Source organism: Oncorhynchus gorbuscha, linkage group LG14 (assembly GCF_021184085.1).
Source record: "Oncorhynchus gorbuscha isolate QuinsamMale2020 ecotype Even-year linkage group LG14, OgorEven_v1.0, whole genome shotgun sequence".
Taxonomy (NCBI): Eukaryota; Metazoa; Chordata; class Actinopteri; order Salmoniformes; family Salmonidae; genus Oncorhynchus; species Oncorhynchus gorbuscha.
In genome coordinates, this window is record NC_060186.1 from 41,677,633 (window position 1) to 41,694,959 (window position 17,327).

The following is a 17,327-nucleotide window of genomic DNA, read 5'->3' on the forward strand; positions in this document are numbered from 1 at the left end:
TCTGTTCTCTCTCTCTCTCTCTCTCTCTCTCTCTCTTCTCTCCATTCTTATTCTTCCCTTGTGTCTTCTGTTCTCTCTCTCTCTCTCTCCATTCTTATTCTTCCATTGTTGTGTCTTCTGTTCTCTCTCTCTCTCTCTCTCTCTCCATTCTTATTCTTCCCTTGTGTCTTCTGTTCTCTCTCTCTCTCTCTCATTCTTATTCTTCCATTGTGTCTTCTGTTCTTCCATTGTGTCTTCTGTTCTCTCTCTCTCTCTCTCCATTCTTATTCTTCCCTTGTGTCTTCTGTTCTCTCTCTCTCTCTCTCTCTCTCTCTCTCTTCTTCCATTCTTCCCATTGTGTCTTCTTCCTCTTGTCTCTTCTCTCTCTCTCCATTCTTATTCTTCCATTGTGTCTTCTGTTCTCTCTCTCTCTCTCTCTCACTCTCTCTCTCATTCTTATTCTTCCCTTGTGTCTTCTGTTCTCTCTCTCTCTCTCTCTCTCTCTCTCTCTCTCTCTCTTCTCTCATTCTTATTCTCTCCCTTGTCTCTCTCTCTGTCTCTCTCTCTTGCTCTCTCCATTCTTATTCTTCCCTTGTGTCTTCTGTTCTCTCTCTCTCTCTCTCTCTCTCTCTCTCTCTCTCTCTCTTGCTCTCCATTCTTATTCTTCCCTTGTGTCTTCTGTTCTCTCTCTCTCTCTCTCTACATTCTTATTCTTCCATTGTGTCTTCTGTTCTCTCTCTCTCTCTCTCTCTCTCTCTCTCTCTCTCTCTCTCCATTCTTATTCTTCCCTTGTGTCTTCTGTTCTCTCTCTCTCTCTCTTGCTCTCTCCATTCTTATTCTTCCCTTGTGTCTTCTGTTCTCTCTCTCTCTCTCTCTCTCTCTCTCTCTCTCTCTCTCTCTCTCTCTCTCTCTCTCTCTCTCTCTCTCTCTCCATTCTTATTCTTCCCTTGTGTCTTCTGTTCTCTCTCGCTCTCTCTCCATCTATGTTGTTTGGCAACAAACTTGTTTGAGTAGCTCTTTATAGGCTCGCATACTGTTGGCTTACTCTCCCACTCTTCAACTCTGTTAAAGCATGTCATGCTGTGTGGGTGTGTTTGTTTCCCTCTGTTAAGTTTGGTTACGATTTGTCTAATCGTAAAAAATAAAAGCTACAGATTTTCCGATTTGAATAACATTTTTCGGAATACATTTAACGGACCTTGACTATGACAGGAATGAAATACTCAATTGACATTCTAAAGGTTTTCTCTGAATAAAGCATATCTTTATGCCAGTCCAAAAATCATTCATTGTAACTGCAGAGTTTTTTTAAAGGGGTTGTCTGGGTCTAATTGTAATTACATGGTTATAGTTCAGTATCTTTTAAAAGGCGATTTTCTGTAATTCAAATTCTATGGTTAAAGAGCAGCATTTTTAAAGGCGTGGTCTGTTTATTTTTTCCTCCACAGAGTAAGCTGGTGATGGATGGCTTCCGCAGCCTGAAGGAGGGCGAGCAGGTGGAGTTCACCTTTAAGAAGTCCTCCAAGGGCCTGGAGTCCCTGCGGGTGACGGGGCCGGGCGGGGGACCATGCGTGGGCAGCGAGAGGAGACCCAAAGGGAAGGCCACGCCCCAGAAGAACCGCAAACAAAAGGGTGACCGGTGAGTACAAGAGCAAAGCATGCTGGGAAGGCTCTGATTAACAGGAAGTCAAATGTGGATGGAGCTTTGCTGTAGTAGGCACAGGTGTTTAAAATGACATGGACAAAATGGTTGTTACTGGAAACTAAAGTTAAAATGACATTGGACAACATAAATAATTGAAAAGGCTAAGATGATTCTAAATATGTTTATGATCAATTTTATACTTAAATTCTACTAACAACAACACAACCCAAATTAAAGTGAGGGTTTAGAGTGTCTTTTCAAAATCCTCTTTACAAAACCTACAAAACCAAACATTTTCATGCCATGTATTGTGAGATTTTGAGTGAAAACCTCCTTCCATCAGCAAGGGCATTGAAGATGAAACATGGCTGGGTCTTTCAGCATGACAATGATCCCAAACACACCGCCCGGGCAACGAAGGAGTGGCTTCGTAAGAAGCATTTCAAGGTCCTGGAGTCGCCTTGCCAGTCTCCAGATCTCAACCCCATAGAAAATCTTTGAAGGGAGTTGAAAGTCTGTGTTGCCCATCAACAGCCCCAAAACATCACTGCTCTAGAGGAGATCTGCATGGAGGAATGGGCCAAAATTCCAGGAACAGTGTGTGAAAACCTTGTGAAGACTTACAGAAAACGTTTGACCCCTGTCATTGCCAACAAAGGGTATATAACAAAGTATTGAGATAAACTTTTGTTATTGACCAAATATTTATTTTCCACCATAATTTGCAATAAGTGTGATAATTATATATATTTTTATACCTAAAGGGGTTCTACAATTCTAAATCAAATAGCTAAATGGTCCATAGTATGACCATCTTAAAACAATTCCATAGGTCAGCTTAGAACCCCCCACAGTTGCCGGTGAGGAAGGAAACCACACAGGGATTTCACTGTGAGGTCAATGGTGACTTTAAAACAGTTACAGATGTTAATGGCTGTGATAGGAGAAACTGAGGATGGATCAACAACATTGTAGTTACTCCACAATACTTACCTAAATGACAAAGTGAAAACATGCATCCTGCTTGCAACAAGGCACTAAAGTAAAACTGCCCAAAAATTGGCAAAGAAATCAATTTTATGCCGTGAGTACAACGTGTTATATTTGTGGCAAATCCAAAACAACACATCACTGAGTACCACTCTTCACATTATCAAGCATAGTGGTGGCTGCATCATGTTATGGGTTTTCTTGCCATCGGCAAGGACTAGGGAGTTTTTTTATAATGAATAAAAGGAATGGAGCTAAGCCCAGGCAAACTAAGCTAAGCACAGAGAATAACCTGGTTCAGTCTGCTTTTTACCAGACACTGGGAGACAAATTCACCTTTCAGCAGGACAATAACCTAAAACACAAGGTCATATGTGTACAAAACATTAAGAACCCCTTCCCAATATTGAGTGTCAGAGCTTTCCCCTGGTTAGTCTATGTTTTGGAAAGAGCAGGTGTTCTTAGTGTTTGTGCACTGTGTACACTGGAGTTGCTTAACCAACATGACATTGAATGTTCCCGAGTGGCCTATTTAGAGTTTTTACTTCAATCCGCTTGAAAATGGCTGTCTGGCAATGATCAACTATCAATTTCTAACCATTTTTTAAACAAATAATAATATGCAAATATTGTGCAATCCATGTGTGCAAAACACTTAGAGACTTACCCAGAAAGACTCACTGCTGTAGTCGCTGCCAAACGTGATTCTAAGATGTATTGACTCAGGGGTGTGAATACTTACTGAAATGAGATATTTTTGTATTTCATTTTCAATCAATTAACAAACATTTCCAAAAAACAGGTTTTCACTTTGTCATTGTGGGTTCTTGTGTGTAGATGGGTGAGATGTTTATACATTGAATCCATGTTGAATTCAGGCTGTAACACAACATGTGGAAAACGTCTTGGGGTACTTTCTGAAGGCTCTGTATATGTTTCTGTCCTCAGCATCGGTTACATCTTTCTCAGGGGGCCTATATTGTGGATTCAAACCTAGATCTAAGGACACTATGGTTGCTATGGTTATTCCGCTCGATGATCATGCATTGAATAGGGCACTTTGCCCGCTATTTCACAGCTATTTAAAGTCACTTTGTCAGCTTCCACATTGTAGACCATCTTAAATGTGTGGCTGGGTAAGTTTGTGTGAATCTTAATGCATTTTACTGCAGCCATTTTGACAGGGGGTGTTTTGTCAGAGGAAGGCCCATAACATTGTCAGACTCCAGCCACCCATACACTATTCTCTCTGCTACCGCATGGCAAGCGGTACCAGTGCACCAAGTCTGGGGCAAACAGAATCCTGGACAGTTTCTACCCCCAAGCCATAAGACGGATAAATATGACTGATAAATAGCTGCTCAAATGGCTAGCTGGAGCACCTGCAATGACCCTTTTGTCTTGAACCTAACTGTCTATACACACACACTCACACATACTTACACACACACAAATACACACCCACACACACATAATGTGCACACACATGCATAATGACACCACACACCACACACCACACACACATTCTCACAACATATGCTGCTGCTGTCTTATCTATCCTTGTCACTTTACCCCTACCTCTATGTAGATAGCTACCTGAATTACTTGGTACCTCTGTATATCGACTCAGTACTGGTACTCAGTACTGGTACTCCCTCTATCAGTGGTGTAGTGGAGTTCTGTGGGGCCCTGTCCAAAGGTCCAAGCAAAGGCCCCTCCGAACCCCATTGGGGCAGAGAGAATGTGCAGTTTTATAGCTAATGTCATGCTAATTTGCACATTTTGCGATGAGGCTTTCAAACATGTTGCTGTTTTACTGCTCAGGGATTCTTGAAAGACGGGACAATCAACTTTTCCCCCACAAATATTTGTCTTAATATTAACAACATTTTAAATATATATATTGATAGACCAATCAGCTATCACAGCATGTAAAATAAAAACCTCCTATTTGTATTTATGTGTCATAAAATGCAACAAACGGCATTTCTTTCAACTCCTCCAGGCATTTCCTTTGTTACAATTATTGTCCAAAAACTGTTTAAAGGCCTTGATTGTTTAATTCTAACATTAGATCAAATTCAAATCTCCAATGTTCTTTTTGTTTTATTTATTAGCACTATTAAACGCTCCAGGGATAATGTCTTCAGCATTTTGGCATGTTTGTTTAGATTTAGAGCATGAAACAACATTAATGATGTAAATAGTTTCGCTTCGGTCGAGCGCGGCTAGTACTTTAATTGCTTAAGAATCTGTTGCAGAACAGTGATTAAGGGGTTAACCATCAGTGGCTTGTCAACTCCGTCACTCATGGCTAACCCCCTTAATCACTGTTCTGAAACATATGGTTAAACAATTGAAGTACTTGCTGTGGACAATAGATATTCAAAACGGACATATTTTTGTCTTAAAAAGTAGGTTCATTCGTAAAATATGGAAAATGATTAATTTGAAAATCTCCAAATAAAACAGAACCATTCTATCAAATCTTTCAGCACTCTGGCAGAGTTAACTTTAGACAACAATGATAAACACAGTAGCAATTGAGTTTTTCCTGACTCTAAAACCTTATGAAATGTAACATATTTGAAACAAAATTCATATTCTATTCTAATCTGTCAGGCAGATGGAGTTGACATGTTATTGCTGTGAACATGTTGATTGGAATATTGTTTGTTTAAATCTATCAAAAGTAGAGCACTTTCCAGATCATGACATGTGTAAGGTCCTTATGGTATGGCTGACCCTGCTCATTCCTGATTCCTTTAGGATTTTACCAAATCTCCAGACACATCTTTTAGGAATCAAAGTTTTGAGATAAATATGATTTAAAGTCACAGAGGGCTATTGCAAGAAACTACATACGATACACTTTTTAGTTAATATCCATTAGCTGACATGGAAATAGCTGACATATTTGACATGGAATTAACATTTAGAAAATGCCCCTAAATGTAACTTTTAAGCTCAAATAATGCAACAATAAGTTTACCTGCCCGGCAAGGATTGTCACGACTTTCAAGAATCCCTGAGCTAATTTCCTACTATTCTACACATTTTGTCATGAGGCTGGGAGAAAATGGTGTAGTTATAAAGCTAATTTCCTGCTATTCTACACATTTTGTCATGAGGCTGGGAGAAAATGGTGTAGTTATAAAGCTAATTTCCTGCTATTCTACACATTTTGTCATGAGGCTGGGAGAAAATGGTGTAGTTATAAAGCTAATTTCCTGCTATTCTACACATTTTGTCATGAGGCTGGGAGAAAATGGTGTAGTTATAAAGCTAATTTCCTGCTATTCTACACATTTTGTAATGAGGCTGGGAGAAAATGGTGTAGTTATAAAGCTAATTTCCTGCTATTCTACACCTTTTGTAATGAGGCTGGGAGAAAATGGTGTAGTTATAAAGCTAATTTCCCGATTTACTTTTATTTTTTTCATGGCTTATGACATCTTCATACGCTATCTGGAGGGCCCGCCATAGTGTCACCTTCTATTATTATTTAAATGATATATCTTTAACTCTGCACTGTTGGAAAAGGACCTGTAAGTAAGCATTTTCACTGTTAGTCTACACCTGTTGTTTACAAAGCATGTGACAAATAAAATTGGATTTGATGTCTGAAGACTGAATACAGTGTGTGGCGTTGTGTTGCCCTATTACAGGCGCAAGATTTAAGATTTTCAGTAGAAGTGATCATTAAATGTGAGCTCTTTCCCAACATTAGCATTTAAAAAAAATGTCTTGTATAGTCCCCAAGGCTTATATGGAACGCCCTGAAATAGCTTGATGATTGCTGTATCTGTGCCCTCCCTCCCTCCATCCCGTCTCCTTTTCTACTGAGAGAACATGCAGTTCCTACTCTCCATGTGTCTGTGCACCTGGTGCTGCGGTGAACACAGAGAGCCAGTTAACATAGCCAGATAGAGCTATATCTGGCTCCTTCGTAGGAGGCTACTGCACATAGCTACACTGTACAGTGTACATTAAAGCCACAATCTGGGGTTTGTGTATTCAGACCCAACGGCAGCCCCTCTACTGTCAAAATGGATCTACTGTCAAATTCGTACACACAGCTCGTAAGCCATTTCTAAGTTATTCTTCAACAATCAATGGGTATAGGGCGGGCTAAACCTCGAACAGCAGGAAATCTCCCTGATTATGCCTTTAAAAATAACGCCTTTTCCATCTCATAACCAATAGAACACCTCAAATAACAAATAGAACATCTTCTAGTCTAGATGCAATTTCTCACAAAAATAAAACACCATATTAAATAACAGAAGACTATCTAAAATGTTCCTTATGCAAAACCATATCTGAGACTCAGAGCATACAAAATAATTTTACAATTACAGCTATAACTGTTTTTTAAATTGTAATTCGATACATATCGGGCTTAATTTGCTCATCTATGGCCATAATATTGGGCCAAATTAACATTTATTAAACCTAGGATTCATGATTCATTACAGCTACATCATTTAATGTATTAAATGCATAGTTTACTTCCAAAACTACATGAAAAACACTTTAAAGCTCATTTTTGAAGCTTCTATATTCCATTATAAACTGGATGGTTTGGGCCCTGATTGCTGATTGGCTGACAGCTGTGGTATTTCAGACCGTATATCACAAAGTATGACAAAAAAGAAAGGTTAACTGCTCTAATTAGGTTGGTAACCAGTTTATAATAGCAATAAGGCACCTTTGGGGTTTGTGGTATATGGCCAATTCACCACGGCTAAGGGCTGTATCCAGGCACTCTGCGTTGTGACTAAGAACAGCCCTTAGCCGTGGTAAATTGACCTTATACCACACCCCCCATGCCTTATTGCTTAAATATAAAAACACTTTCCTAATATTGAGCTGCCCCTCCGTTTTGCCCTCAGAACAGTCTCAATTTGTAGGGGCACACAAGGTGTCGAAGTGTTCCACAGGGATGCTGGCCCATGTTGACTCCAGTGCTTCCCACAGTTGTGTCAAGTTGGCTGGATGTCCTTTGGGAGGTGGACCATTCTTGATACACACAGGAAACTGTTGAGCGTGAAAAACCCAGCAGTATTGCAGTTTTTGACACAAACTGGTGCGCCTGGCTCCTACTACCATACCCCGTTCAAAGGAACATAAATATTTTGTCTTACCCATTCACTCTCTGAATGGCACACATAGACATTCCATGACTCAATTGTCTCATGGCTTAAAAATCATTCTTTAACCTGTCTCCTCCCGTTCATCTACACTGATTTGAAGGGGATTTAACAAATTACATTAATGGGGGATCATAGCTTTCACCATATCAGTCTATGTCATGGAAAGAGCAAGTGCTCCTAATGTTTTGTACACTCAGTGTAGTCTACACACCATAGAAATACAATGGATTTGACCTAGTATACTACGACTCCCAGGGTGCAATGCTTCACCCAGCTGCTGCTAGCTGGCTACTTATCTTATTATAGTGCTGAAAATAATATATGTCATTGTCACTCCAAAATAATTTGAATTTAGTTGCTGGTAGAATAACGTTACAAAGCAAATGTAATGTGTAAAATATATATTTTTTAAATGTATTTTTGGAAGTTAACCTCCCTCACTGCACTGCTTTGTAACACCTTTTGCATAGGTTTTTTTGGTAGGCTGGTTTTCATCTGCTCTGAAGCAAAGTATTCCCATATTTTGCTTCTGGAGCCAGTTTTGTAAACAACCTGCTGGAGTGGAGGTATGATGTTTTCGTTAGAAGAGGCCATGTTGGCGGCATTTTCTCTCTCTCTTGCTTCTTAAAAGTGTCTCGCACGGTGTCAGCAGCAAGCGCAAGGAGCCTGGCTAGCTTACTACTGCCACCTTGAGAAGATTCAGACAAATTACTAGACAGACTCGCTCACCTCAGACTGTATATGACGCGAGACGCATTTGACAGAATTGCCGAAAGTAACAAATTCTAGTATCAAACCGTTTTTCATGTTCTAGTATTGAAAAAGTACAGACGTTTTGGTATACCATGCAACACTACAGAAGATGTGAGTGCAATATCTGCATAGACCAAATCACTGTGCCATTGCTATATTATTCTAGCTATCCAATCCCACTCTTACTCCCTTTTATCTGCCGAAAGGGTTCCCTGGTTATTTCAGTGTAGTTGGGATAATTGGAGTACTTTGTGGTGTATCATAATCGTGTTTTGATTGTGCTTCGGATAGGGAGCTGTGCGTCGGATAGGGAGCTGTGCGTCGGATAGGGAGCTGTGCGTCGGATAGGGAGCTGTGCGTCGGATAGGGAGCTGTGCGTCGGATAGGGAGCTGTGCGTCGGATAGGGAGCTGTGCGTCGGATAGGGAGCTGTGCGTCGGATAGGGAGCTGTGCGTCGGATTGGGAGCTGTGCTTCGGATAGGGAGCTGTGCTTCGGATAGGGAGCTGTGCTTCGGATAGGGAGCTGTGCTTCGGATAGGGAGCTGTGCTTCGGATAGGGAGCTGTGCTTCGGATAGGGAGCTGTGCTTCGGATAGGGAGCTGTGCTTCGGATAGGGAGCTGTGTTGGTAGGTAGGCGGCAGGTACTTGAGCCTGATTAAACCTCTTGGTTCTGTGTAAGGGGCCACAGGGCTGCGCTACTGAAGCCGCCAAGACGTCCACATACACATGTTGGGTTTGCTCCTAGCAGAACCCGGCTCGGCGAAGCAAACGTCTGTGCTTGCATACTCCCTAAAGCAGGGGGTTTTACTTTGGTAGAGGTACTTCAGGGGGTCCGCAGCCAGATAGAGAAATACTAAATCAAATCATCTGCCCAAGGGATCTGTGAAATAAGTTTAGACTGTGTAATACAAAACAATGTAATATTATTCATTTACAATGTATGTTCCTAACCGTGGGCAACATAGGCCTGGAAGGCTCACAGGGATATTGGTATCCACAGTACTCCACCAATTATACATTTACAAATGTTTGTGTTCCCCAAAAATGCACTTAATTCACTGTAACTGTCCACTACAAATCTCACATTTAAATGTTTACATTCCGTTAGCTCTTACCCAAATAATGTTGTTGACTCGTCATATACTTGTATTTGTGGTCAAAGCATGCCTTTTTCAGAAACGCTTGCTATTTCCTCATTGGCCGATCAGCGGTCAACTTGCGGTAATAATTTTAATGACCGTTATTTGCACACGTCATTCTGTTGTTGTGGTACGCCCACACCATTCCAACACAGAAAAGCTGGTTTGTAACATGCTTAATATGAATCAAATCAAATTTGTATTTGTCACATGCGCTGAATACAGCGGGTGTAGACTTTACAGTGAAATGCTTACTTATCAATTAAATGTTAAGTAAAAATAGACAAGTAAAAATAACAAATAATTAAAGAGCAGCAGTAAAATAACAGTAGTGAGGCTATGTACAGTGGGTAGCGGTACAGAGTCAATGTGCGGGGGTACAGGTTAATCGAGGTAATTGAGGTAATATGTACATGTAGGAAGAGTTAAAGTGACTAAGCATAGATGATAAACAGAGAGTAGCTCCAGTACCGCTTGCCGTGCGGTAGCAGAGAGAACAGTCTATGACTAGGGTGGCTGGAGTCTTTGACCATTTTTAGGGCCTTCCTCTGACACTGCCTGGTATAGAGGTCCTGGATGGCAGGAAGCTTGGCCCCAGTGATGTACTTGGCCGTTACCATTACCCTCTGTAGTGCCTTGAGGTTGGAGGCCGAGCAGTTGCCATACCAGGCAGTGACACAACCAGTCAAGATGCTCTCGATGGTGCAGCTGTATAACTTTTTAAGGATCTGAGGACCTATGCCAAATCTTTACACTCTCCTTTTCACGACTGTCTTGGTATGTTTGGACCATAATAGTTTGTTGGTGATGTGGACGCCAAGGAACTTGAAGCTCTCAACCTGCTCCACTGCAATCCCGTGGCTGAGAATGGGGGCGTGCTCGGTCCTCCTTTTCCTGTAGTCTCCTTTGTCTTGATCACATTGAGGGAGATGTTGTTGTCCTGGCACCACACGGCCAGGTCTCTGACCTCCTCCCTTATAGGCTGTGTCATCGTTGTCAGTGATCAGGCCTACCACTGTTGTGTCATTGGCAAACTTAATGATGGTGTTGGAGTCGTGCTATGAACGGAAGGAAAACTTTTGAACTCATATTGTAATTAATTATTGGTCATATTTCATAGAAATCTGGAAACACTGGACAGTTACTTTAAGCTTTAAAACGGCAAGGTTTTCTCTGCCTCATGGAAATATGTGTAGAATTGCAGGAAATTAGCTTGAAAACTGCAAACTTCTCTCCAGTGTCAAGAGACGGGTCTTTAAATTGTTCCTTCCCAATACCCGAAGTAATGGTAAAAACTCCTTGAAGGCTATTTTTCTTTTATCTCGAGTTGTGTTTCTGTATGGACCTCGCTTTGTGCACGGGGGCAGTGTCATGCTGAAACAGGAAAGGGCCTTCCCCAAACTGTTGCACAAAGTTGGAAGCACAGAATTGTCTAGAATGTCATTGTATTCTGTAGATGTCCCTTTACTTGAACTAAGGGGCCTGAACCATGAAAAACAGCCCCAGACCATTTTCCCTCCTCCACCAAACTTTACAGTTGGCACTATGCATTGGTGCAGGTAGCGTTCTCCTGGCATCCGCCAAACCCAGATTTGTATGTTGGACTGCCATATGGTGAAGTGTGAATCATCACTCCAGAGAATGCGTTTCCACTGCTCCAGAGTCCAATGGAGGCAAGCGTTACACCACCATGCTTGGGATTGCGCATCTTAGGCTTGGTGCGGCTGCTAGGCAATGGAAATCAATTTTTTGAAGCCCCTGACAAACAGTTATTGTGCTGACGTTCCTTACAAAGGCAGTTTGGAACTCGGTAGGGAGTGTAGCAACAGAGGACAGACGATTTTTACATACTGCACTCAGCGGTCCCGTTCTGTGGGCTTGGATGGTCCACCACTTCGCTGCTGAGCCGTTGTTGCTCCTAGATGTTTCCATTTCACAATAACAGCACTTACGGTTGACTAGTGCAGCTCTAGCAGGGCAAAACCTTTCCAACAACTGACTTGTTGGAAAGTCACTGAGCTCTTCAGTAAAGCCATTGTACTGCCAATGTTTGTCTATGGAGATTTCATGGCTGTGTGCTCGATTTTATACACCTGTCAACAACAGATGTGGCTGAAATAGCCGAATCAACTAATTTGAAGGGGTGTCCACATACTTTTGTATATATTGTGTACATTCTGGGGCAAGAGTTTTGGGAAATACTGAGAAGTACTTTTAGCTGTTTTTCCTTAACTGAATGAATGTTCACTGAAACAAAGGAATATTTTACCTCTCAATCCATCTTAATCAAGACCGTAAACCAGAGTTAAGAATAGGTCAAAACGACCTCTTAGCAATAGAGTTCGTCGCATTGGATATAATGGTCCTGTTTCAGCCAATGACCGTATATAAACACCAGATTTTTGATGCTATTGTCACGAACCGGCTCAAAGTCCATTACAAAAAGGGAGACAAAAAGGGAGACAGCGTGGAGATTAGGAATAACAAAAATATATCAACTGAAGTAACGTAAATACAATTAACAATGGTGTGTGTAGTCAGTAATCAGTAGTGTAAGTGAGTGGTTGCGTGCATAGATGTGATAATGAGGGGTGTTGAAAGGTGCCAAAGCAAACAAAACAAAACAGCCACAAAAATGCCACAACCAAAATCTAACCGTGTCTGCATGAAGAGAGTCTGGGTCCAGGTGTGTCGCATGTCGCTGACAACCCTCCCGGCTCCGCCCACCGACATCCTATTAAGGAAAACGAGAGCAAAGAGAGAGAATTCGTCAGGCAGAGTGGGAGGGTCGTCACACTATGTATTAGCCAATGAGAGACTAAGTCACCGAAGAGCAGCCACCCATAGAAATGAATGGAATCCTACAGTTTCATGGACCAAATTTCATGTAATGAATGATATATATATATTTTGGAAGTGGGGACAGCAAAACAACCAACTGTTTTTCTATATAGTTTTATTACTGTCCGCCCCAGGACCACGGTGAAACCAAAACAATAACTACGTTGCTGGGGCGGTCAGTAATACTAATGACTGAGCATATACACAAGCAGTGGGGCGACAGGGGTTAGCAGATTCCTGCTTTTAAGGTGACTGTAAAAGAAGAAATGTGGCAAACAATTATGGAGACGTTAATAAATGCATTTCTATTGCTTCTAAAAAATCTTTCAATGATTCATTGTAAAATAATCATTTTACCAGTACCATTTTTCATTGTAAATTTCAAGAAAAGGTTGAATGGATTATGACAAAAAACATATCGGTGAGTTGATTCACAAGTCCCTTGTTAGTGCTAAAACCTGCCATCCAACAATTTAAAAACAATCTAAATTCTGTTATTCTGTTACAATGTGCATGTTAAATTATGCAACAAAGAGAGATTTTTGGACAATGAAGTCACTACCGGTTGAGTCCAAGTCCGCACTGGTCGAGGTTGATTGACGAGTCATGAGAACCTTTGACTCGAGTCCAAGTCAAGTCCCAGTCCTGGACTCGAGTACTACAACACTGAAGCATATTCATTGAAATATAAACCAAGTCTATTCTCAACACTTATGTATATATGTGTTCATTTAAAGTGTTAATCAGTGTTTAACTTTCAGAGTTCAATTAAACATTTGCTTTGTAACCCGGAATTTGTAACAGAATAAAAAGAGCATACGCCATATGACACCCAACAAATGCTTTATTGTAGCAGCAATCCCCGGGAGGAATATTAAAATATTGCGGATGATGTGTCTACGCTATTCTGAGGAGGCAAGAGCAAATGAGACAGTCTAGGCTATGTTGGGTAGCATCCCAAATGGTTTCCTATTCCCTAGCGCACTACTTTTGACCAGATACCTATGGGCTCTGGTCAAAAGTAGTGCACTGAATAGGGAGCCATTTGGTGGAATGCAGTCATGATGCTAACAGCATTCTACAACCAGCCGCCAAGTATTACCGTGGTAACCACCACAGGCTCCTTAGTAACCCACAAGGTCCCAGTGAAGTGTGTTTGCACCATTTCTTAGCTCGGTAAGAGCAAATGAAAGCTCATCGAAATATTGAGGGTACGAAATCTTCTGAACTGAGGTCAACTCCTGTTCAAGCCTGTTTGGTAATTGAATTGGATGTTGCGTTTGAGATATACAGCAGGTTGCCTAGCGGTTAGAGCGTTGGGCCAGTAACTGAAAGGTTGCTGGATCGAATCCCTGAGCTGACGAGGTAAATTATTATTATTATTCAGTTATTCTGCCCCTGAACAAGACAGTTAACCCACTGTTCCCCGGTAGGCAGTCATTGTAAATAAGAATTTGTTCTTAACTAATATATGCAATGGCGTTTTCAATTATAGCATTGCCTTTTTTAATTCAGTTTTTCTTTGGCAGCTCAATTGGAATTGAAATGTACTTGACCCTTGATCGGCACAATGTTTTCATTGTGATTGCGTGTCAAGGAGTGTGTGTGTGTGTGAAAGTGATTTTGAGAGAGAGAGATGGAGTGTGTGTGAGAGATGGAGTGTGTGTGTGTGTGTGTGTGTGTGTGTGTGTGTGTGTGTGTGTGTGTGTGTGTGTGTGTGTGTGTGTGTGTGTGTGTGTGTGTGTGTGTGTGTGTGTGTGTGTGTGTGTGTGTGTGTGTGTGTGTGTGTGTGTGTTTGTGTTTGTGTTTGTGTTTGTGTGTGTGTGTGTGTGTGTCTACATCAGATGTCTACATCTGCTCCTTGATTTGTTATTGAGCGGTTCTGTTGGTCTTATACCAGGGGTCTTCGAGATGCACCAAGACAAATGCAACATGCCTGTCTTATAGTGCTCCCCGTCCATTGTGTCTGTCTGAGAATCAATGCTATGGAGACATCCAAGCCATCCAAGCCCTTACATTTTTCAATTCAATGCACTGTGTTCCATGCAAAATTGAGAACTCCCTATATGAGGAATGCATTGAGGGTGGTGTGTTTTGCTTGTACTTTAAGTGCTATACAACTTCATTTACAAATGATTCTATAGCATCTATGTTGTGCTTATGAAGACTTGAAACCTATATTTGTTTGTTGCAAGGAGAACGCTAAAGTGGGACCCCCCCCCCGATTGATTTCACCAATGATTTGTGTAAATACTGTATAGATAAAACTCTACTGTGATGGAATTGTTTCTCACATTTCAAAAGGATTTATGGCCTTAGACAGTTTACATAAAACTGACTGGTATAATGCATTAGTGAATCTTATAAGCTTGTATGAGCCTTTATAATGTCTAATTAGGCCTTATATGTAACAGTTTACATAAAGCCGACTGGTATAATGCATTAGTGAATGTTATAAGCTTGTATGAGCCTTTATAATGTCTAATTAGGCCTTATGTCACCTTTCTATGATACATTTTCAACTGACTCAAAATGGATGATGTTGGTCGGGATTTCTGTTAGGATAAATACACACAAGGGGGCTTAAGAAGATGCTTAAGACAATAATTTCAATGCATTATAACGCCATTGTTAGGCTTTATACTTGTTTACTTTATTAAAGCATTATCGAATTGTTGATTCATCTTATTTGAGTTATTGAATATTGTTTCGATATAAGTAGCAAGTTTGTGCCGTTTTCTGTCCTTTACCTGTTTCTTCATCTCTCCCTCCTCTTCTTTCTCTCCATTCCACTCCCACTGTCCTCTGTCCAGCTGTTATAACTGTGGAGGTCTGGACCACCACGCCAAGGAGTGTGGCCTGCCCCCCCAGCCAAAGAAATGCCACTACTGCCAGAGCATCATGCACATGGTGGCCCAGTGTCCCCACAAGGCGCCGCCCACTGGCTCTCAGGACCCCCTGCACCCCTCTACCTCGACCGACCTGTACCCCCCCGACGAGGAGGAGCGCTTGGGTTCATCCCCCCTCGATGGCCCCTCGTCCTCCCCGGAAGCGCCACCCCAGTCACACTATGGTGGCCCCCAGAGGTGGAGGAAATAGGCGGGGAGAAGGGGAGAGTTGTACCATGACCCTGAATCCCCTAACCTAAGGAACCCCTGAAATCCCATCCCTAATCTACCTCACACTCGTGAAAAAAATGGGAGGTATATTTTTGGGAGGACCAGCGAAGTTATGGCAACGATCACTGGGATATGGATTTGTGTGAATGTGTGTGACTGGCTGACTGGCTGTCATCTGGTTGCAGCTATGGAAACCATCGCTGGGGATACGGACTCATGTGAATGACTGTGTGTGACTTCTCAATCAGTGCAGCTCAAGAGACAAAATGGTCTAAAAGAGAAACCAGGGTTGGGGTTAAGGGTTAGGGGTTAGGGGTTAGGGTGATTGTGAACCTGAGTTAGATGACTGGTGTCATCCGTAACACTTTGTGTGGTAGTTTCTGAATAGAACTCGTTTTCCTTTTAGATTTTAGTTCACGTGTATCATATTATATTATTATTCTAAACATCATGATGCCTCTTTTTTAGCATTAAGACTTTTAAAAAAGGCCTTGATGTAGGCCAGTGTTTCCTAATCGAGCATATTTTAGTTTTGCCCTAGCAGTAGCACACTTGATTTAACTTATCGCCAAGCCTTTGATTATTTACAATCCGGTGTGTTAGTGATACATCAAAAACTAAAACGTGTACCCCTTTGGCTCCCCGGGACCAGGATTGCAAAACACTGATTGGTCCTCTATAAAAACAATAGAACCACAAAAAAATCTGAATCCAAATGATGCTTCAGTGTGACCTATTGTGTTGGCGAGAGCACCATGGATACCAGGGTGAAAGGTTGGAAAGAGGATGGGGGCGTAAGGACCCATTCAATAACCCTTGTGGTCGTGTGCAACGCTCTGCTTTACAGAAACACAACTGGAACAACTGCCGCGGGGGGCAACAATGGTTGCAATGGTTTCATAAGAACCAGGAACTGGTTGTTATATCGTTGTTATTATATGGTTGTAATGATGTCATTTCAACCAGCTTTGCCCACTGGGTGATTGTGGTTAAACCTAGTTTGGTGTGTGTGTGTGTGTGTGTGTGTGTGTGTGTGTGTGTGTGTGTGTGTGTGTGTGTGTGTGTGTGTGTGTGTGTGTGTGTGTGTGTGTGTGTGTGTGGGCACAAGCGTGTGTGTGTGTGGCATAGCCTGGTGTAGTGAAGTCACCTTTGCTGTGTACTTCCCCAGTGTGTGATTTGGCACAAGACATCATTGCGTGTATTCTGTGGCAAGCCTGGTCAGTGATGAGTCACCTTTGCAGTGGTACTTCCAATTGACTGCAGAGTGCTAGTGGGGGAATAGTTTGAACAAGACATCATTGCAACCAGTATTCTGCTGCGAAAAGAAGCCTAACTGTCCTGAACCACAGAAGATGAGCTTTTCTAGTTCAGTGGTACTAACAATTGACTGCAGAGTGCTAGTGGGGGAATAGTATTGAATCCAGGCATGTGCCTGCTACCCAGATTCCTTGCTCTTGCCAAACGCTAAGCCACGCTCACAGACGTTAGTTTCTTCTCCGCAGTGAGTCTGGATCTGAGTATGTCCCAGACCCTTCACCAAATGCCAACCCATTTGAGGCCATCTGATTGGTCCAGGAACCGATGGGTTGGGCCAGAGCTAGAAAAAACATGGGTAAAGCGGCGGTTTGAAAATGTGTCATTGGCATTGATACTCTGATTGGTTAGAGACGATCCAATCGATGTTGACTTTGTTTTGTACAAAGCC

General features: G+C 41.8%; 1 protein-coding gene across 1 annotated transcript in view; it reads left to right on the forward strand.

The window, feature by feature from the left end:
* The window catches only part of LOC123995810 (protein lin-28 homolog A-like), a 65,104-nt gene extending 48,307 nt beyond the window's left edge, over positions 1-16,797 (forward strand). The window contains exons 3-4 of the mRNA XM_046299491.1: positions 1,428-1,618; positions 15,317-16,797. Coding sequence (XP_046155447.1) covers positions 1,428-1,618; positions 15,317-15,602 — 477 coding nt within the window. The 3' untranslated portion in view covers positions 15,603-16,797. The remainder of the gene's footprint in view (positions 1-1,427; positions 1,619-15,316) is intronic.
* Positions 16,798-17,327: the final 530 nt, after the last annotated feature.